The 23003-nt window shown below is 40.2% G+C and overlaps 1 protein-coding gene across 2 annotated transcripts in view; it reads left to right on the forward strand.

The window, feature by feature from the left end:
• Nucleotides 1-2263: 2263 nt before the first annotated feature.
• EXOG (exo/endonuclease G) overlaps nt 2264-23003 on the forward strand; it is a 45902-nt gene continuing 25162 nt past the window's right edge. The window contains exons 1-6 of one of the 2 annotated variants that reach the window (XM_074406050.1): nt 2286-2454; nt 3517-3666; nt 7648-7787; nt 8675-8764; nt 9880-9956; nt 13284-13398. In XM_074406050.1, coding sequence (XP_074262151.1) covers nt 2292-2454; nt 3517-3666; nt 7648-7787; nt 8675-8764; nt 9880-9956; nt 13284-13398 — 735 coding nt within the window. In that variant the 5' untranslated portion in view covers nt 2286-2291. Of the gene's footprint in view, nt 2455-3516; nt 3667-7647; nt 7788-8674; nt 8765-9879; nt 9957-13283; nt 13399-23003 lie in introns of both variants that reach the window. The other variant, XM_003930893.4, reaches the window with a different exon arrangement.

Consider the following 23003-nt stretch of genomic DNA (forward strand, 5'->3'; position numbering starts at 1 on the left):
GATACAGGATCTTGGAGCTGGAAAAGCTGAAAGGTTGGACCTTAGGAGTCATCTGGTCAAACTTTGCCGTTAGCAAAGGAATTTTTTCACCAAGAGAAATTGGGCACAGGAGTTGGTTTATAAAACCACGCTTGTCTGAACGAGCAAGTGGAAGAGGGCTCAAGGGCCATTTCACTTGCCCTCTCAGCCCTTCCTAAAGAACACCTGGGAACCCTGATTAACGTTTACAAATCACTGGCCCAATTCCAATTTTACAGGTGGGCAAACAGGCCCAGAGGGAGTATTCCTACCCAGAGGCAGGCAGCCCTTCCAGTGGGACCAAACGTGGGGTTACACCGTTGTTTAGAAGTAGTGGATCTAGATGAGGAAAAGCCATCTACCATTTATCTCTAGTATTTAACACAGGGTCTGGCACTTAAAAGGGCCTTGAGAAATATGGTACTTCAGTGATTGTGTATTTAGTAAATTTGGGGGAAAGCTGCTGAAGCAGTCTTGAAGCCTACAGATAACAGTGTTGTCTGGTTGTATTTGTCAGGACTCGGTTGCAGGTGACAGATAAGGGGGTTTCACTGAAAGGATCTTGGGGGGGAAATGGCTAGCTAAGCCTTCAGAAAGGCAGGATGCATGTGGTCTTCAGGATCCTTGGGAGCCGGGCTCACAGCATTACAGGCCTTCACCTGCATCCAGTATTTCTTCCATTGTTGCTCACGGCAAGACCGGATGCACCTGCTCCTTTGACTACTTAGCAGGAAACAAGGCTGTGGACAGTGCCAGAGCTGCTTGCTTTTTCTCCCTCCTTCCCTCCCTGCGTCCCTTTCTCTTTTTCTTTTGACACACCGCCCAGACTGGAGTGCAGTGGTGTGATCTCAGCTCACTGCAACCTCCGCCTCCTGGGTTCAAGCAATTCTGCCTCAGTCTCCCAAGTAGCTGGGATTACAGGCGCCCACCACCACACCGGCTAATTTTTGTATTTTAAGTAAAGACGGGGGTTTCACCATGTTGGCCAGGCTGGTCTCAATCTCCTGACCTCAAGTGATCTGCTGGTCTCAGCCTCCCAAAGTGGTGGGATTACAGGTGTGAGCCACTGCGCCTGGCCCAGTCCCAGAGTTTCACGTCACAGCTTTGCTACCCGGAGAGAGTACCAGATCCAAAATCCCTAGGAAGGGCTCTGGTTGATGTAACAACCAGTCAGAGTTCTTCACAAGAGGTATTCCTGGCAGGGGGGTAGCCTCCCATTCGAGGCTGTCAAAATAACGTGTACACCTGAGTAGGTTCTTAGAAGTGGCCTCCTGCTCAGTGAATCATCAGTGGGATCAGATGAAACATATTCCTACCAGTTACCTGAGAAATAGGAAACTTGAAGGTTCTGTTAAGAAGTACATTCACACAGAATGCTGGAGATAGTGCTGCAAAATGAAGACTCACTTATTTGTGAGTGGTAGTCTACGAAATGCATCTGCCCTTTCTTTGCCAGGAGGCATTCAGCAATCTGGACTTTATATTCTACCAAGACAAACAGTAGAGATGACTCAAAAATTTCTAACATTTATAGAGCACTTAATGACATGCCCCGGTACTGCCGTAAACATTTTGCATGTGTCATCTCCTTTAATCCTCACAAGAACCCTATGATCTAAGTATTATTATTCCCATTTAAAAGAGAAGGCTGGGCATAGTGGCTCACATCTGAAATTACAGCACTCTGGGAGGCTGAGGCAGGAGGATTACTTGAGGCCAGAAGTTGGATACCAGCCTGGGCAACATAAGGAGACCCCCTTCTCTACTGCTTGCTGACCCCCACCAAAAAAAAATTTAGCCATGCAATGTGGCACGAGCCTGTAGTCACAGCTACTCAGGAGGCTGAGGCAGGAGGATCACTTAAGTCCAGGAGTTCGAGGTCGCAGTGAGCTATGATCATTCCACTGTTCTGCAGCCTGGGTAACAGAGACCCTGTCTGTACATAAAGACCCTGTCTCTAAATAAATAATAAATAAATAGACCTGAGTGGGAATGTAGGCCCTGGAGACCTTGGAGCAACCATGTGCAAGTGTTTACTCACCTATTCAATGGGACTAAAGGCATTTTCTTTTCAAGACTAAATATAGCACACCACTAAGCCCTCAAAACACACTCCCATCCATCGTCCGGTCCAGTGGACCGGGGATGAAGCGGGGGTGCGCCAGGGCGCCCAGGTGTGTCACCAGGGGGCGCGCGAGGCCCTCAGGTGGGCGGGGGCGGAGTGGGCGCTGCGCGCGCATGCGCCGTGGTAAAAGGCCGCTACCTCGAGCAAGATGGCTACTAAGAGCATCGCTTCCCGCCTCCGGGGCTCCCGACGTTTTCTGAGTGGCTTCGTGGCCGGGGCTGTAGTGGGCGCAGCGGGAGCTGGGCTCGCGGCCCTGCAGTTCTTCCGGAGTCAGGGCGCTGAGGCGGCGTTGGCAGGGAAGGAGCCGGACGGTAAGTCTGTGGGCCCGCCCTCCCTGCCCTGGCCGAGGTCTCGGGCCCCGCCTCTCACCTGGGGTTTGAATGGCGGCCTTGACGCGCAGCCTTCCCCGAGCCCGGCCCTTGGTTTCGACCTTTTTATTCTCCCGTCTCGGCCTCCCCTCCCCACCTCGCGTCTCGCCTGCCTCCCTCACGTCCTTCCTTCCCCCGGGCATCTTTGTTTTCTGCACAGGACCCTCCTCCCCCACCGCCTTCTCCCAAATTATTCATCGCGGTATATCTATGTTTTCATGTCGGTGGCCTCCACTGGGATTGCTAGCTCCGGAAAACCGGAGGCTGTGTCTGTTTTGGCCTCCATCTAACCAGCACAGTTCCTGGTACATAATGGGCGTTCAGTAAATGTGGATGAAGGAATACATTAACACATCGTTTTAGCAGATTGGTTAACTGCCTTTCTCTCGTAATTGTTCAGTTGAAGCCTACCTGTGACCCCTTCAAAGTGTGTAAATCCTCATGTTGCAATGGATACCTTATATTTGACCCCCCAAAATTAACACGTGCTAATTTCTTGCACTTTGCGGACGTGCTGATTTAACTTGCTCCTTTGGACACTTGGCATCTAGCAAGAGAACTACTCTGGTGGGTTGAGGGTTTGAGGAGGCATCAGAGGTTTGTCTCAGAACTGACTCACTATTGAGCGTGTGCTTGGAGTCTCCCACTAGGAAAAACTACCAAGTTTACTGTTATCTTGCAACGGGACGCGTATCAGTGCTTTAGAGATGATTTGGAAATTTGATGTGAAAGCCCAGTTAAGATCAAGTTCTTATTCAGAAGTTAATGCAGTAGCTGCAGTTTATCCACTGATTATAGCCAAATCAGTACTTTGCCAACTGTCTGTTTTCTTTGTCTCGTAAGTCGTTGCAAAAATGAGGTGTTCTGGTTGGTTAGACTCCTGAGCCAGTCCTTTGCAAATCACACCGTTCTCCTTTTCCTTAGAATCTTTCATTCTTAAGAGCCACTAATTGTTGCTGTTTTTTTCTCTGTCTCTGCCTTTTTTTTTTCTTTTTTCATTCTTAGGATCTGCGGAAAAGGCTATCTTGGAACAATTTGGATTCCCTCTAACTGGAACAGAGACAAGATGTTACACTAATCACGCTCTGTCTTATGACCAGGCAAAGCGGGTGCCTCGATGGGTTCTTGAACATATTTCCAAAAACAAGATAATGGGTAGGTGGCTATAAAAAAAATTGAAGTAACAGTATTTACAAAAGGTGTCTCCAAATTTGAAACAGTGGTGATTATTAATATTCACAACCTTTTCCATATCATAGCACATGTAGAAAATTGTATTTATATGGCTGACTGGTTAAATCAACCCTGCCTGGCAGCCAGAAAGCCAGACCCTTTCCAGCTGTCTCAGGGCTGAAAATATCCATTATCTTGGCACAGTAGTTGGGAGGTCATAAATATTGTAGCAATAAGCACCATTTAGTTTTACCTTAACAAATATTGAGGTGCTTGCTATGTGTCTGCCACTGTGACAACCCTTGGGAACATATGTGTGACCAGAGGATCTCTACTCCCATGACACTTTGAGTTGGGAGAGTGGGTTGACCTATTAAACAGATCATTATGGATGTATAATTATAATAATTTTTTCAAAGGAAGTGATTGCAAGTTATGATAGTATAATTAAGGAACAGTAAAAAGTTTGATAAGTGGCTGGGAGCAGTGGCTCCCACCTGTAATCTCATTACTTTGGGAGGCTGATGCGTTTCAGCTCTGGAGTTTGAGACCAGCCTGGCCAACATGGTGAAACCCTGTTTCTACAAAAAATACAAAAATTATCTGGCCATGGTGGTGCACTCCTACAGTCCCAGGTACCTGGGGGACTGACATGGGGGGATCTCTTGAGCCCAGAAGGTGGGGGTTGCAATGAGTCAAGATCATAGCATCACACTCCAGCCTAGGCACCAGAGGGAGACCGTGTCTCAAAAAAAAAGTGTGAAGAGAGATTATAACAGGAGAACCTGCTTTTGATTAGTAAGGCTTCTCTAAAAAAGTGGACTGAAGAGTGAATGGAAATTACCTAGGCAGGGGGTTGAGTGGGCCATGGGATGAGGAGACGAACATTCTGGGAAGAAAGGAACTCTTGCGTCTCTGAAGGCCTCAATGTGGAGAGGAGTTTTGTTCTTTTAGGGAACTAAAAGAATGCCAGTAGCTGCAATGAGGGAGAAGGTGATGTGAAATGAGGCTGGAGAAGTAGGCAGGTGTGTCAGTTTATTCAAGTCTTGATAGGGTCCTGTGGGTTTACCAGATCTTGATAATTAATGTCAAATTGGTTTTTCAGTAGATTCTTTCAGTTTACACTCCTAACCATCACTGTTTGTTCTCTCTCAAGCCTCACCCATGGTGAGCGTTACCTATTTAATGTTGATTTTACTTGTGTTTATTGATTATCAGTGAGGATTAACATGTTGTAAATTAGTCTTTTTTTGAATTATTTATAGAAGCTCTTTTAGATAAAAGGATATTTTGATGAGAGGCTGGGAGGGGTGGCTCACACCTGCAATCCCCACACTTTGGGAGGCTGAGGCATTTGGGCTCAGGAGTTTGAGATCAGCCTGGCCAACATGGCGAAACCCTATTTCTACAAAAAATACAAAAATTAGCTGGGCATGGTGGTACACCCCTGTAGTCCTAGCTACTTAGGGGACTGAGATGGGAGAATCTCTTGAGCCCAGGAGGTGGGGGGTGCAATGAGCCCAGATCACAGCACCACAGTCCACACAGTCCAGCCTAGGCAACAGAGGGAGATGGTATCTCAAACAAAGAAACAAACAAACAAACAAACAAAAAAGTGTGATGAGACATTATAACAGGAGAACCTGATTTTGATTAGTAAGCCTTCTCTGAAAAAGTGGACTGAAGAGTGAATGGAAATTACTTAGGCAGGGGGTTGAATTTATTTGTAGAAGCTCTTTTAGGTTAAGGATATTACATTTTGTCATAGTTGTTTCGTTCCCTCTCATTACTTGCTTTTTAATTCGCTGTGTGTTGCACATACTCTCCTTTGCTTTAAAATGTGTGCTATGGCTATGCATCTTAAAATGCTGATGTTAAAGTGGTGTGTGCCATCCTAGAGTGCACAGCAACCGGCAGAATAACAGGAGGCTTGGAATGTACTTGCTGCTACAGAGAAACTGATGTAAGTGAAAACTTTATCAAGTGTATAAAAAAAGCTGTGCATTTTATATTGTATAATAAATCTTGTGAGCTGTGTACCTTTGAGGCGATAAAATAGAGCCAGTTAGTATTTGAAAATAGGAAGCAATATACCTGTGTTTTACTTGATTTTAATGTAAAAGGTCTTTTATTTTCAGTAATGATGGACTGAGTTATTCAGACAGACTCTTCCTGCTGAAAACTGAAAATGTTAGTACATAAAAAGTATATATATACATTTTTTTAACTTTTTTTTTTTAATGATGGGGTTTTGCATATGTTGCCCAGGCTACTCTTGAATTTCTGGGTTCAAGTCACCCTCCTGAATTTAGCCTCCTGAGTAGCTGAGATTACAGGCACGTGCCACTGTGCCCAACTAAAAGTGTATCTTTTAAAAAGATCACTTGAGAAAAATGAAGAGCCAGCAGCATAGTGGTGAATTGTCAGGCCAGTGTTTGTGGGAGAAAGCCAGACTCCAAAGAGGTGTAAGTGCATTCCTGGCAAACCAAAACCACATCTGCCTTTGATTTCACAACATTCTGGGATGAGGAGGATTGAAGGAAAGACCTAAGGCTCGTCCGAGGAAGGCTGTTCTGTAGGTCCTGCAGTGTAGGAGCCCTCCCCATGTTACCCTGGAACTCCAAAGGGCGACACCCTCCGGGAAGAGGGATCTGGAACTAACTGCCCTGCCCATGTACTACATGGAAGGTTGTCTTGGCACTGAGCAGAGAAAGGTCAAAAGGAAGATAAAAAGTGTTCCAGAGAAAGTTAGGTCAAAAACTGGCTGTCAGTCAGACTTACAGCCCAAATCTGTGCGTCGAGTGGAGATCAGGGAACCTTAATCCCTGAGCTTGGTTTAATATGTTCTCCACTGGTAATGTTGCTAGACACCTTACAGCCATAAATTTACATCTTTTCTCAAGGAAGGTATCTGTTTAGGCCTTTGGAAATTCTTACAAAGAGTTTTTCAAGGGTTTTGAGCACCAGGCAAAGATAATTAGGTGTAGAAGGAAATGATTCCAATGGTAATGACGCTAAGAAATTTACTAATGATAATTTTTCTATATTATTCTTTATAAAGTGATTCTAAAAAGCTACATATTTGATGCTTTACTGTGAACTTTGGGATCTGATAGTAAATTTTTCTTGGCTGAATGGAATCACCTTGGAATCAATGACTTCATTGCTCTCCACTTTACACTTCTTTGAGTAGCAGTCTGAGTATGTTTCATTTGTTCTCATAATTTTTGTAGTTTAAGAAGATCTTACCTCATGATAGTGCAGTAGTTAGTGTTAGGATTTGCTAACGTTTTCTGTGGCAAACCATTCTGGAGGTGTCAGAAAGTAAACAAAATCTGAGATTTCTTTTCTCCTATGTGGTACTCAAATATTCTGTTTTAGCAATTTCTGGGGGGAGCTCATAACTTAAATGTTTATTTTGTCATGGCTTAAGAGGCAGTAAGCAAGATATCAGAGACACTTCTCTTCCCAAGGCTGTGCCTGCCTGGAACAAATTGTTTTGTGTCTATATATATCCATTATTTCAGAACACACAAACTTGTCAAATGCAATTCTACAAAATACAATACATGGGTGTCTTATTAAAAAAAATAAGAGTTTATTTAGTAGCCAAGCTTTTTATATAGTTTAGCATTTTGACTGGTGATTTTTTTTTTTTTTTTTTTTTTTTTTTTTTTTTTTTACTTAAATACAATTCAGAGGAATTTTTCTTTAACTGGAAAGGCCAGAGTCAAAATTATATGAGATAGCTACACTATATGAAAAGCATTCTTTCCTAGACTAGTACTTTCTAAATTCAGATGAAGTATCTGAACTATCCCAGGAACTTGAGACATGCATGCAGTCACTAATACTAGCTGCTTGGAGAGATACCAGCCAGTAGCAACCAGCTTGCCTTGCTTAGAGAATCTTGAGGGATATTCATTTACTGATAATGTACCCATTTTGTGTGTTTTTCTTCAGGTGATGCGGACAGAAAGCACTGTAAATTTAAGCCTGATCCCAGTATCCCTCCAACCTTCAGTGCCTTCAACGAGGATTATGTTGGAAGTGGGTGGTCACGAGGACACATGGCTCCAGCAGGAAATAACAAATTTTCAAGTGTAGGCATAATTTGGGGGAGGGATGGGAATATGGGGCTGATGCTGTGTGTACAACAGGAATTAGAGACGAAAAACCTGGGAGCCAGACCTTAAAACTGGAGAATTTCCAAACTCTTATTTTTCTTCCTGACATTATTTCTCTTCTTTCAGTCACATGCGGAGACATTTTTAAACCGGTTGAGTGAGGAAAACTTAAGTGCTATATGAAGGGAACTGGAAAGCCACTGGGAGCTGAAGCTACTTCTTTTTTTTTTTTTTTTTTTTTGAGATGGAGTCTCACTCTGTCACCCAGGCCGGAATGCAGTGACACAATCTTGGCTCACTGCAACCTCCACCTCCCAGGTTCAAGTGATTCTCATGCCTTAGCCTCCTGAGAAGCTGGGATTACAGGTGTGCCTGTAATACCATGCTCAGCTAATTTTTGTATTTTTAGTGAAGACAGGGTTTCACCATTTTGGCCAGGCTGCTCCCAAACTCCCTGACCTCAAGTGATCCACCCACCTTGGCTTCCCAAAGTGCTGGGATTACAGGCGTGAGCCACTGTGCCCAGCCACTTACTTATTTTTAATTAGTAATTAGAGATGATCTCACTTTGATGCCTAGGCTGGAGTACAGTGGTGAAATTATAGCTTGGTGTATGTTTTAACTCTTAGGCTTATATGATCCTCTTGCCTCAGCTTCCTGAGTAACTAGGACCACAGGCGTATGCCACCATGCGTGGCTAATTTATTTTGAAAAATTTTTAAATTTGTAGAAATTTATAGAAAAGGTAAAAAAAATAGTACAACAAATACACTGATGCATTTACTTTACAGATAAATACCTAAATTCTGCAACCATTGACAGTTGCTGACATAATGTTTTCTTTCTTTTTTTTTTTTTTAAAGATGGGGTTTCACCATGTTGTTCAGGCTGGTCTTGAACTCCCGACCTCAGGTGATCCGCCCGCCTTGGCCTCCAAAGTGCTTGGATTACAGGTGTGAGCCACCATGCCCGGCCTATGTTATATTTCTAAATAGTTTGCTTAGGAGTATGCATCATCTAAGAATGGGTGTATTTGTATATATGAGTATAATATATGTAAATACAAGTATCATACCGAGAAGTGTACACTAATACACTTTTATATATTTGTGCAGTAATATTATCTAAAATAACAATTTATAGTCAGCTTTCCCACATTGTCCTAATTATGTCCTTTATAGCTTTTTTGATCCAATCATGAATCACACATTACATTTAGGTGTCATATTTCTTTAGTCTTCTTTAATCTAGAATGGTTTCCTTGCCAAAAAGGAGAAGGAGTATCTTTTATGACATTGACATTTGTTACATGAACTATTGGTGATTATATCATTAAGATAGTAATTCCAACCTTGGACACTCATTATAATCACCTGCAGAAGTTTTCACAAATCTGATGTCCAGACCTGAACCTCATACTTATAAAATCGGAAAGTCTCAAGAATGAGACCCAGGCATCAATATCAATATTTTTTAACGCATCGATATCAATATTTTCAATATTCCGGTGTACACCCAAGATTGAGAGCGACTGCTTGAAGAGAAGGTACTTGTAGCATTGGCATTTAGTATAGATCAATAAAGAAAATACAGTGAGGAAGAGCCTTGTATATTTGAGTCACAAATGTGAAGTGAATGAATACATAGTGGCCAGATATTTAGAAGAATATTTTCTTTGCCACTTTTGAACTAGTATATTTGTATTGTACTAAAATAACGTTTATGAAAATTGATCTTTATTGAGAAACTCTTTGCCAGAGGCTTAAAACCAGAATTTACCTGTACGCTTTGCGTTGGAAATACTTAATTCTTAGAATTCACATTATAGGTTTGGATTTTATAATTGATAAAGTTAAGCCTACCTACTTACTTACTTTATAGTCCTCATTTTGAATAATTACTGTAAGAGCTTTCTGTCCTAGAATAATTACGGCTTTCATTTATTGAAACAAGTTGTCAATAATGGCCTAGCACTAATGTATAAATAAGAAACTATATTTCTGTGTCTTTTTAATAAAATGTAAAGGAGAAAGCATTTCAATGCAAGTTACTGTTTCTTTCTTTTCAGAAAGCCATGGCTGAAACCTTTTACCTTTCTAACATTGTGCCTCAGGATTTTGATAATAATTCTGGATATTGGAACAGGTGAGGGATGAGAGTTTTAAAAACATGATTCTATGGAAGATAAATGAAGTGACAGGAGAATGTACTGATTGCCTAATAGTTATTTCTGTGTTTGTTTTTCAGAAGCTAAGCCTCTGAAGATAAGTACTTTGGGCCAGTTTTCTTTGTTGTATTTTGGGAGTACAATCTTCTATGGAAGATTAGACTTCAAAACATAGCCTACCTTTTTTTTTTAATCATAGTTGCCCCTGTTCAAAAGTCCAAGTTTTGAAATAAATTACTCAAAATAATAATCTTAATAATTGAGGCATCATCTTTTTTGAGTGTGTTCAGTGAACACTATTATTTTTTCTTGTATTCCAATATTTTTTAGGTTTTTCAAAAAACAGTTTTGGCTGGCTAGGCTCGGTGGCTCACACCTGTAATCCCAGCACTTTGGGAGGCTGAGGCAGGTGGATCACCTGAGATCAAGAGTTCAAGACCATCCTGGCCAACATAGTGAAACACATCTCTACTAAAAATATAAAAATTCGCCGGGCTTGGTGGTGTATGTCTGTAATCTCAGCTACTCAGGAGGCTGAGGCAGGAGAATTACTTGAACCTGGGAGGCGGAGGTTGCAATGAGCCAAGATTGCGCCACTGCACTCCAGCCTGGGCGACAGGGCAGGACTCTGTCTCAAAACAAAACAATAACCACAAAGTTTTGTGTTTCAGGAGCTCCTAAACTTTAGGACAGAGTCAGTGGTTCATGTCTATAATCTCAACACTTTGAGAGTCCAAGGCAGGAGGATCGCTTGAGGCCAGGACTTTGAGACTAGCCTGGAACATAGTGAGACCTTGTCTCTACTAAAAATTAAAAAAATTAACTAAGTGTGGCGGTCCATGCCTGTAATCTCAGCTACTCAGGAGGCTGAGTTGGGGAAGATCACTTGAGTCCAGGAGCTTGAGGCAATAATGAGTGGTGATTGTGCCACTGCATTCCAGCCTAGACAACAGAGCAAGACCCTGTCTGAAAAAAAAAAGTTCCGGAACTTAAAAGAAGTTGGGGTACAGTTTAATATAACTATTAACCAGTTTTTGATAGAACCTAACTATAAATCTGGGGCTTCTACATTTTTCTGACACTGTCAGGTGGTCTCTTTATGCATCTAAAACTAACAGTTTGAGGTTCTTTCAGGCGATTGTTTTTACCTATATAGTACTTTGTGATTTAAAATGATTAAGAGAACACCCTGCACTAGAGAGAGACTTCAGCAGTTGTCAGTCATGTCCACATTTGTTTCACCTACTAAAATATAACCACAGTACTATTAATGCCCCTAAAGAAGTTAACAGTAATTCTTTATTACCAGTTTCATAGTCAGTGCTCACATTTTCCTGGTTGTCTTTTTTTTGTTGTTGCTGGTTGGTTTAAAGCAGGATTCAAAGAAGATAGACACATAAATTTGACATCTCTTCAATTGGTGTTAATCTGTAGGTTTTCCTTTCTTTTTTATTTTTTATTTTTTCCATTCAAATTATTTGTTGAGGATCTAGGATCTTCACCCTAGAGTTTCCTTTCCATATTCTGGATTTGCTGATCACATACCTGTGGAAGCATTTAACATTTTCTTTTCCCAAGAGACAAATTTCTGGGAGGAAAATTTTACCTTGTAATTGGGCATATATATATATATGCTATAAAAATAGTTTTAAAAAGCGTATTTTTAAGGCCAGTCAAATGAAGCGGTGGGAGTAGAGAAGGAACAAAGTATGTGACTGGTTGTGAAGAATTCGTTGTAAACACCGTTGCACTTATACCAGGCTATAAAAATAATTAGATTTTACTTTTTAGATAAGAAACTGAGGAATGAGGACATGCATTGCTATCATTTAGAAATCTCTTCCAACTGGGCTAGGTGCGATGGCTTGTGCCTGTAATCCCAGAACTCTGGGAGGCCGAGGTGGGCAGATTGCTTGAGATCAGGAGTTGGAGACCAGTCTGGGCAACATGGTGAAACCGTGTCTCTACTAAAAAATTCCGAAAACATTAGCTGGGTCTGGTGGCATGTTCCTGTAATTCCAGCTACTCAGGAGGCTGAGGCAGGAGAATTACTTGAACCTGGGAGGCAGAGGTTGCAGTGTGCTTATAATCCCAGCTACTTGGGAGGCTGAGGCAGGAGAATTACTTGAACCCAGGAGACGGAGGTTGCAGTGAGCCAAGCCTGGGTGACAGAGTGAGTGAGACTCCATCCCCCCCCCCAAAAAAGATCTCTCCCAACTGCAGTGTAAGAAAGTACATATTAAAACTACTTGCCATTAGGGTGCCTGTAATTCCAGCTACTCAGGAGATTGAGGCAGGAGAATCACTTGAACCTGGGAGGCATAGGTTGCAGTGAGCCGAGATTGCACCACTGCAATCCAACCTGGGAACAGAGTGAGACTCTGTCTCAAAAAGAGAAAAAAAGGGAAAAAACCAAAACATTACTTGCCATTTTTATCTGGTGCATTGACAAAAACGGTTTTAAAATGATAAATCCCAGCGTTATAAAGATTGTTGTGAAACTGCTGTGGTGTAATTTGGATTTTTGAGTAAACTGATATAACCCTATTAAAAATGTTAGTTTTACATACAATGACGAGTCTTTAAAATACAGGTATTGATCGACTTAGACCTATGCAACTTACGACCATCTGACTTTATGACCACAATCGCTAGCCACGACTGCTCCGCATCTGGCAGCGCAAACGTTGCCCAGCTGGGCGTAGGACAGTGCAGACCAGCTTCCGGCAGCACCACCGTCTCTGTGTGCACCGTTCCAACTGTACATATAGCCTACTCAACTTACGACCAAATCGTGTTACGACCGTTCCACTGTCCCGACCGTGGTCGTAAGTCGAGCACTAGTTGTAAATTCATTTGGTAATTCTGGTCCTTGAAATTTATCCTAAGGAATTAATACAATGTTGCATTATATAAGAAATGTTAACATAAGCCCAGTTGTCCTGCAAGAGGAATGGTTGAATAAAGCGTATCGTCTTGTTGAATTGATACGTACTTCTTGAAAGCTGGTTGGGAACTATAGCATTAAAAAAAGTTTTAAATTCATGAAATTCAAATTCCAGAATGTACTCTGAGTGTATGTAGATAGTTTTGTTAGTGTGTGTGATTTTAAAATTTTTCTGTGCAGTAAGCAAACTGGGAACATCCTTGTGTATATGCTTATAATGTTTTGTGCCATATTCTTGTTTAAGTTAATTTCTCAAATGCAGTTTTTCTTGGCATCTTTCATAGGGATTGATATGATTTGCTGCTATCTTACATGTATATATGTGAGAATATCATACTTTTTAAAATTTGTTTTTCAGAATAGAAATGTACTGTCGAGAGCTGACAGAAAGGTTTGAAGATGTTTGGGTGGTATCTGGGCCTTTGACCTTACCTCAGACTACAAGCGATGGAAAGAAAATAGTTAGTTACCAGGTAAGGATGTTTAATAGTCAGGTTTATGTTATCTGTATGAGATTATCATCTCACTTTGCATTTTGATTTTTATTTTTATTAAAGAATTTTTTTTTGCATTCTACTTTTTAATTTAATTTAACAATATTCATTGAACACCTATTAGGAGTGATAGGCATAGAGAATATAGTGATGGATTAAAGTAACTATTGACTTCAAGGAACTCACAGTTTGGAGTGGAAGACAGGTATTAACAGTTAATTACATTAAAGTGTGACATGCTGTAAAAGAGATAGACACCCGTGGTGTGCTCTTGTAGAAGGACTGATGGGCTGTACTCATATGGGTCAGGAACGCTTAAAAGAGGAAGCGATGTTTCGCTATACCTTGCTAGATAAGAGTCAGGAGTGGAGCCTCAGGACTCCAGAGGATGGAGCAGTATAAGTATAAGTACAGGACATTTACAGTCAACATCAGGGTTTTGGGATTTATGTATCATTCATAAAGATTGGAGCTTATGTTACAAAACAGAGTGGGTGGCTCAAGGGGGATGACGATTTCTGTAACAGCAGGTGGACAGGGGTGAGATAGATAATACACGACTATTTTATGATGAAGACTTGGGTTTTAATTTTTAGACACTAAGAAGTCATTTAAGCATGGGAGAAATGTGATATCTTTTTTTAATAAAGAGTATTCTGGTAGTGGTGTGTAGAAAGATAGGTGGGAAAAGGTAGGATTTGAAGGGGAGATTAGAGGCAAGGAGATGAGTTAGGATATACAAGCAGTTGGAGTGAGGAATAATAGAACAACACAGGGAAGAGTAACCATCAGTTAATAACTTGTTTGAGCGAGGAAGAGGGAGAAGTTCCAGGATAACATCCAGATTGCAGTGGGTTGACTAAATGGGAAGAAAAGCTTTTCTTCTAGAAGCTTCTTTTTTTACATATGCAAGATACGTGAGCACTTTCATAGACTGAAAGAGATATTAAAGATGGGAGAGTATAATTAGTGGTGTGAGAGCTTCAGATATCTAATGTTGCTGGGAAATTCTTAGCAAACCTTCCATAGTGGCAGTTTACAAAGTGGTATACTTGAAGAACAAGTGTTCTTATAAAAAAGCATAACATTGAGTCTCATCATGCAGAAATACCCTGAGGATTCTGCCAGGAGCATGGCTGAAATGTTGTACTGTTCTGTGAGGTCTGCAGAGAGTAGAGAACTGGTGGAGTGAAGCAGAAGGGGTGGCAGAGTGAGTAAAAAGAAGCACTGAAGGACTTGCTGGTAAGGCCAAAGAGGAGGTATATTTGGAGGGAACACCTAGCTCACCTCTGGAAATAAAGTAGATAGTTAATAAATTCTGGTTAGGTAAATGATGACTTAAGCAAGTCTGTGATAAAATTTAATAACCTGAGGAACAGATCTAGGAAACCAAACAGCAACAATGCTTTGAGAGTGTGTTCTGTCCACTGACTTGCTTATTATCAGCCTGTCTAGATTAGATGTGCAGTCATGTGCAAGCATCCAAGCATTTGTATAGGTCTGTATCAGTAGCCCACTTTTTCCTTTTCCACACAAAATTATTGATCCAACTACTTCTGTTAAGTGGAAATGGTAGAGTAGTTTTTTTCAAGGATTCTCACACCTTTGGAAAATTCCAGTATATATGGGGGTGAAGGAAGTCAAAGGAATTAGTATTTTAAAATTAATTCATTTAATTTCTCTCCTCTGATCAACTTGCTAATTTTAGTATATTTTATAATTTTAGAAACAAAATGGCTTAAAGCCCTCTGTATTATTTTTCAAATATTAATTATTCTTGGTCTTGGTTAAATTCTCTTTATACCAGAAAAGAGTTTCTTCTAGCTTTGACTTATATATCAGAAGTGGTTAAATTACAGTTTTATTTGTGCTTTGTTTTAATAAAATTGAAAAAGTTACATGACTAACCTGTGTAGCAGAACAAAAAATTGTACCAATTGTAAAAGGAAAAATTAGCCAATAATTACAAGCATTTCCCCATATAGTTTTTTGTTCGGATGTTTCTGTAAGATATGTGCTACCCAGTGCTGTAGTGGAAAATGTATTGTTTTGCTTAAGTTGGATCTAATTTTTAAAAATAGAACTGATAAAAACATATCTTCTAGCTCTTTTTGCTGAAAAGGCCTAGAAGCAGTTGTATGTCATTAGCAATGAGCATATCTTGAGACCCAGATATTGGTTTCTAAAAACCATCTCCTTCTGAAAAGGCTCAGCACTTAGAAAAATGACTGATTCCGGGGGTGGTACAGGGAAAATTACAAAATGGAACATCTTATGCCAGAAAGCCAAGAAGTGCTCAGACAAATGGTGGGGATATGTCAGAAGGACACGTGAGTCAGCTTGAAGGAGCTCCCACTTAACACATCTGCTGCTACTACATATCAAAATAACATGGATTATAAACCTATTGAATCAAATAAGAATCCATACTCAATAGGTAAATATATAGGGTGTAAAGAAAAGCCTTTGCTTACCATAGAATGTCAATTAATAAATTTGCAAGAATGAAAGAGTTACAAAAATCATTTTGCACATATCACCATAATTGATTCAGGCAAGAATCATCACTAGCTAAAACTAGGGAGTGAATGTTTTATGAGGAATAGGATATTTACATAGTCTAAAAGTATCTCCTCATAAATTATGTATTAATCACAGTGAAGAAACACCCCCTTACGCAAGTGATCAAGTTTCGTATTGCTAGTAATGGGACTTGTTGATACGCCGTACTTCCCAGGGTGATGCACTGAAGAGGATGAATAGCAGGCATACCCCAGCGGGAGGGTCGTGCTGTGAAACAGCTGACTTGTAATTTACAGATGTGTTTGTGTCATAAAAGACAAAGGCTGAGAAACTATCTGTTCAAGATTAATGGATTAGAGAGTCATGAAAACAAAATGCATAGTATGATCTTAGGTTAGATCCTAGACCAGAAAAAAGTTGCTAAAAGGGATGTTATTGGGAGAATTGGCAACAATCAAGGTCTGTAAATTAGATAATTGTATTTCTTTCAGTATCAAGTTTCCAAATTTTTATAATTTGCTCTGTGATTGTGTAAGTAAATATCTTTGCTCTTAGGAAGTATATCCTGAAGTGTTTAGGAGTGAAAGGGTGTGTCTGACTTTTAAAAAGTTTAGGAAAAATAGAAAAAGAGAATGATAAAGTAAATGGAGCAAAATGTTAACAATTGGCAAATCTGGGTGAAGGATGTAAAGGAAGGAGTTCTTTGTGCTATTCTTACAAATCCTAAGCTTTTAATTCAGAATTTAAAAATACCTACTAAATATTATATAGATGTTTAAATAAAATATTAAAAGATATATTTTAAAAGTTTTCAGTGAAACGATACTCAAGCATGTTGAGGCTAGCTGTGAAGAGTTTCAAAAGAGACCTATCAGCTCTTCTTACCTTATTTAGTGCCATATGATCGATCGTGTGAGGTCAGTTAAGATCAGCTTCCTGAAGAGTGCACTTTGAGTAATAGTCTTGTTTTCTGTTTTTATATTAAAGACGTGCTTGGTCTTAGGTATTTTCTTTCAGATTCTGGGCTTCTAAGCTCATATCATTAGTTTTCCATGTCTCTTAATTTACAGAACCTATCCATGCTCACACTAGCAAATCTTTAATTCAGTAGATCATCAATTCAGCAAATCCTCAAATCCCTGTCATGTGGGAGGAAGGTATACAGAATTATAAATGGCATGCCCCAAACTATATTCTTGATTACTTTCTTCCTCTTCTGTATTTCACATCCTAGCAGTCATCTCTCATTCTTAGTTACTTTGAACCAACAACTTTTCTTTTTTTTTTTTTTTTTTTTTTTTGAGACGGAGTTTCGCTCTTGTTACCCAGGCTGGAGTGCAATGGCGCGATCTCGGCTCACCGCAACCTCCGCCTCCTGGGTTCAGGCAATTCTCCTGCCTCAGCCTCCTGAGTAGCTGGGATTACAGGCACGAGCCACCATGCCCAGCTAATTTTTTGTATTTTTAGTAGAGACGGGGTTTCACCATGCTGACCAGGATGGTCTCGATCTCTCGACCTCGTGATCCACCCGCCTCGGCCTCCCAAAGTGCTGGGATTACAGGCTTGAGCCACCGCGCCCGGCGAACCAACAACTTTTCTTCTTTTTTTTTTTTTTTTTTAAACAACTTTTACTTAGACATACTGAAGCTCTGAACACCTGCAGTATTGCAGAGGCCTCTAAGGAGTTTCTCTGCCTCCAGTTGTGTTGGCTACCAGTCTGTCTGCAGTCTAGAAATCATGACAGAGAAATAATATGTTGTTACTTTCCTAATTCTTAGAACTATAAAAAAGGAATAACATTAAAAGGACAGAAAAGGAAACTTTATTTATACTGAGATTAGGGAATGTTCACAGTTCTGTGTCAAGGAATTTTTCAAACAACATGTGCAAGATAAAGTAAAATTTGTACCAATTTATAAAGGATGTTAATTTGATGTGTCTCCTCTTATCAAAGCATGGGACAGGGTAAGGAAGTTCAGACCTACCAGTAGCTGACCACAGGAGAAATTTCTGGTGTTTAACTTGGAGTTAATCCATTACCTTGCAATAGTAGGAAAGGCAGCGTGGTTATAGTTGTTAAAAGAACATATTTCATGTCAGATCCAACCTTGTATCTTTGCTTTGATACTTGCTTGCATGTGGCCCTGGGAAAATGACCTAACTTCTTTAAAGTTCAGTTTTATCTGTGATATTTGGGTAGTAGTAGTGTTTACCTCATTGAATTGCTAGGATCGTTGTTAGCTTGGTAGTTACCACATAGGAAATGTTCAGTAAACGTTAGCTACTATTATTCCTTTGGAGGCTAACCTAAGAATGAAGATCAGTGTTTTTTGTATTCTTTGGTGCATGTACTCATAAACCTATGATTTCTAAGATTTTTTTTTTCTCCTTTCTTGTCTACAGAAGCTCAAAGGTCAGGTGCCTCTTTCTTAATTTTAAAGCACAATTTTTGTAGTCTTCTAAGCAGAGATAATGCTTTTGAGTTCATGAGTTCATGTTATGTTAGGAGTTGTGAAATTAGATACTTACATTAAACGTGATTTAGTCTTGATGCTTTTTTTTTCCCTCATGGCATTAAAGTCATAATTGCCAAACTTTCTTTTAGTTAGCCTTGAATTTAAACTTTAAAAATTTTAATTATGCAATTATAAGTGCATAATGATAAAAATGTTAAATCTTAAAATGTGATTGTGGAAGTATATGACATTGTAATGAAATTCAAACAGTAAAAGTAGGATGCAAAGGTAAAGTCTTACTTAGACTCCTTATCCCACTATCCAGTTTTTATTTGTTCTGGTGCTTATTTCTCTATCTCAAATGAGTGTTAAAATATATTTTTAAATTGTAACTTGTCACTTATTAAGTTAATTTATCTATAAAATTATGAAATGTATTGTTTACTTCTTGTACTGCACCATTCTCTGCTAGTAATATGCTTAGGTTAGTTCTTCTGTTGGTAAACTTTGCAGCATATGCTTTACATAGCATACTTAAACCTTTATTCTTGATCTGTTATTTATACTTGTCAAGGTTTGTAGCATTTGCATTTATGTTTGCTAGCTATAATGCAGTCTGAGCTTTTGCTATAGCAGAGGTTATAAACCGAGGCCTCTTACAGCAAGTCCAGCCCATAGAGGTATTTTATTGGGCTCACATAACATTTTTTTTTTTTTTTTTAATTTTTCATAGAGCTAGGGTCTTGCCCTGTCTCCTAGGCTGTAGTGCGGTGACACGATCATAGCTCACTGTAACCTTTATCTCCTGGACTTAAGAGATGCTCCCACCTCAGCCTACCAAGCAGCTACGACTACAGGTATGCACCACCACGCCCAGCTAATTTTTAAGTTTTTTTTTTGTATAGATGGGGAGTCTCACTATGTTGCCCCAGCTGGCCTTGAACTCCTGGCCTCAAGCAGTCGTCCCACCTCCACCCCTCAAAGGGCTGGAATTAAAGGTGTGAACCACCACAGCTGACTGTATGTTATTTTTTAATTAGTTAATAGTGTTTAATCATTGGGAGATTTTACATAAATCCAGATTTTAGCTTTTCTTAAATCAGATGACCCCATAACAATTGACATATTCTCCCATAGGCAGCCAGTTTACTGGACAGGAGTATCGGCCTTCTCCTTAGATTGAACACACATCTTCAGTTCACCATAGTCTTTACCTGGCCCGTTGTACTCATTTACATTTCCTGTCTAGCCCTTGTTGGTATTTGAGTTTGTAATCCAAGATCTACTGGAAAATATTTAACCAGCATTCGTAGTATCATGAGTATGTAAGTAGTATGTTTGCACCTGTGAAGAAGTAGAGATAATTCTGTATCATTAAATCAGTGCCACTTGAGAGAGAAGTGTTACCATAAACAACAGAAAAGCTGAGAAGCGGAAGGTAAGGGTGGCAGTGTATTATAATCGCTACTTTTTAAAATGGAATCTATTTTCACTTTCTAATTCAGACAGTTTAGGTCATTTAACCATATCATCATATGATTTTTTTTTTAAAAAGGTAAACTAGTTTTTTTCTTGAAGATATATTCTTGGAGCCCTCTGACTTTCTGTTCTAATTTGGATTACTTGTCTCCTCCCTCCATTCCTTTCTCCTTTATTCCCTTTCTTCTTTCCTTCCTTTTATTCAACAGAGACTTAACTAAGCTTCTACTAGGTACATGTTGCTGTTCTGGGTGCTTCTGATATAGCAGTAAACAAGGCAGAAAAGAGTACCCTCATGGAGCATGCGTTATGGTGGAGGAGATAGTAAATAAAATGCCATGTAGAAAAATAAAGCACGGTAAAGGATCCTATTGGGTTGGGAAATAAAGACAAGGGGACGGGGAAGAAACCTAAGTGAAGTGAGGGAGCAAGCCCTATGAAGAGTTTTTCCGCTAGAGCAAGTGCAGAGACACAGGTGAAACTGAGGTTTTCACATTCGAGGAACAGTGTTCTGCTCAGTGTGACTAGAGCAGCGTAAGCAGGAGGAGGAGAAGGTCAATTGTAGAGGGAGGCAGTGGCAGGAAGTGTGGATTGTGTTAAGTGAGATGGGACGCTTTAGTGTTTTGATCAGGTTGGTAGCGTAGTCTGGTTTGCATTTTTAAAGTACACACCAGCTTCTGGTGAAGAATAGAAGAAAGTGTGGAAACTGGAAGGCCAGTTAAGAGACAGATGGAATTGTCTACATGAGAAATAATGATGTGAATAGGGTGGGGTGGTGGAAATGTCGAGAAGTGTTCTGATTTAGGATGTGCTTGAACATGGTCAGCACACTGACGATGTTAAAAGCTGTAATGAGATTGTATGAGTGAGTATAGACAGGAGAGAACAATCACTGGAGTTCTGAATCCTGGAGCACTCGGTCATGGAGAGGTCAGGAAGAGGAAGACCCAAGAAATAGGCAGAGGAGCAGCCTTTATGGCAGGAGAAGAACCAGGGGGAGTGATATTCCAGAAGCCAAATGAAGAAAGCATTTGAGAAATGACCGTTTGCAATCCCAGTAAGCTTTTAAAATTTTAAGTCATCTATACATCTGTCGTTTTGTTTCTTTTCATTATACTCCTAGCTTGGGTTCTTAAATTCCTCTTCCCCCTTAAATATATCTTAAATCCCTCTTTTTCATCTCCCCCATCATTTTTTTTTTTTTTTTTTTTGAGATGGAGTTTCACTCTGTCACCCAGGCTGGAGTGCAGTGGTGTGATCTTGGTCCACTACAACCTCCAGCTCCCAGGTTCAAGCGATTCTCCTGCCTCAGCCTCCCGAGTAGTTGGGATTACAGGCACATACCACCACGTCTGGCTAATTTTTTGTACTTTCAGTAGAGATGGAGTTTCACCATGTTGACCACACAGGTCTCAAACTCCTAACTTCAAGTCATCACCTGCCTCAGCCTCTCAAAGTGCTGGGATTACAGGCATGAGCCACTGCAGCTGGCTCCCCTTTTTTATAGATAATTTTTTTTGCATTGTCGGAGTATATCCTCAAATGTTTTCTGGAAGTCAATGGATAGTAAACTTTCTGAGTCCTTGCTTGTCTGAAAATGTCCTAAAACTCTGAAGAAGGGCTCAGGAATCTTTATGTATGGCAAGCTCTCTAGGGTAGTTTTATATACACCACCATTATTCTGTTTTAATGAGGATGCTCTCTTTATTTGACATGAAGATGGAGAAGAAGATTATGGGTCACAGGAATGTCTCATGAGGGATTACCCAAAGCTGGTATCACCAGTCCCTCTGCCAGGAGGACTCTCTGGAAGGAGCAGCCAGCTCACAGATGCCCTAGATCCCTCCGTACCAGTCATAAAAAGGTCATGACCATCCCTTTCTTGCCAATCTACCAGAGCTCCAGGGGAGAAAGGTGGAAAATTGTTTGGTCTTGGCCCAGGGCCAGCTCCTCAGTGAGGAACTTGAAGTGGGTGCCGTGGCTGTGGTTCTCCTCAGTGGTGTCCATTGCGCCTGTGGAGGAGGTGCACAGCCGCACACAGAGCTCAGTGGACCTGCTCAGCACCATGGACAGGCCCCCCGCACCCGCTGTGTTCACGTGCTTCTTTCATCCAGCGCACCACCGCCCATGCTCACATCCTTGGGTTTGCCCAGGATGCAGGCAGTGGCACAGAGCCATTTCTCCAGCCCCACGGGCCCTTGGTTGTTGGATAAGTTCGTGTCTAGCTCTAGGAAGGACATGGGCCGCAGAAAGTAAGAACCATTCTTTTAGAAAGTGTTTTTCTAGCCTCATCTGAAGACAGAACAAAGACTTGGTGCTTTTGTGAGTTGCACGGTAATTCTGCAGATGGATTTTTTTTCAGTCACGCACTTTGATTTTGATACCGTTTATTTGCTGGAGCACTACTGAAGGGGTGGCAAAAATATTAATATCAGCTTTGGCTTTTTCCTCTTTGTTTTATCTTAACAATGTCACCACATTCGTCTTTCATCTTCCAGAGGTACATGGCAGTTCTTAGTCCACGAATGCACTAGTCTGTCATTTTTCGGCACTGCTTTGAATGTGTTCTGTTTTAAACCTTTTTACTGCCATTCCATATATATGTAATACATATATATATGGATATCCGTAAGTATTATATGGATATTTAAATAAAGTATTAAAAGATATATTAAATAGTTTATCAGTGAAACTATTTTATATATATCCATAAATAGATATATTTTTTATATATAAGATAAAATCTATATATGGATATATATATTTTTTCCTTTTAATTTGCAGAGGAGCAGACCAAAAACATGTGTTCAGTTTTCCTTTTTAAACTGGAAACCCTGCTTTAATCTCTATTTATTAGTTTTTGCAAAGCAGGTTAATTTTTTTTTGTCTTTTGCTTTTAGCAGGTTAATATTTCTTAATGTTTTATTGGGAAATAATTTCAAATTTATAGAAAGGTTATAAGAACAATAAAAAGAACTTCCCTGTAGTTGTCACCTGGATTTACTAATTGTTAACATTTTGCCACATTGTACCCCCCCATATTACGCATACACCTGTTTTTATTTTCTGACCCATTTGAGTTAGCTGCAGATATATTGTCACTTTCCTCCTAACATGTAACCACAG

This window comes from Saimiri boliviensis, chromosome 9 (assembly GCF_048565385.1).
Source record: "Saimiri boliviensis isolate mSaiBol1 chromosome 9, mSaiBol1.pri, whole genome shotgun sequence".
NCBI classification, from domain to species: domain Eukaryota; kingdom Metazoa; phylum Chordata; class Mammalia; order Primates; family Cebidae; genus Saimiri; species Saimiri boliviensis.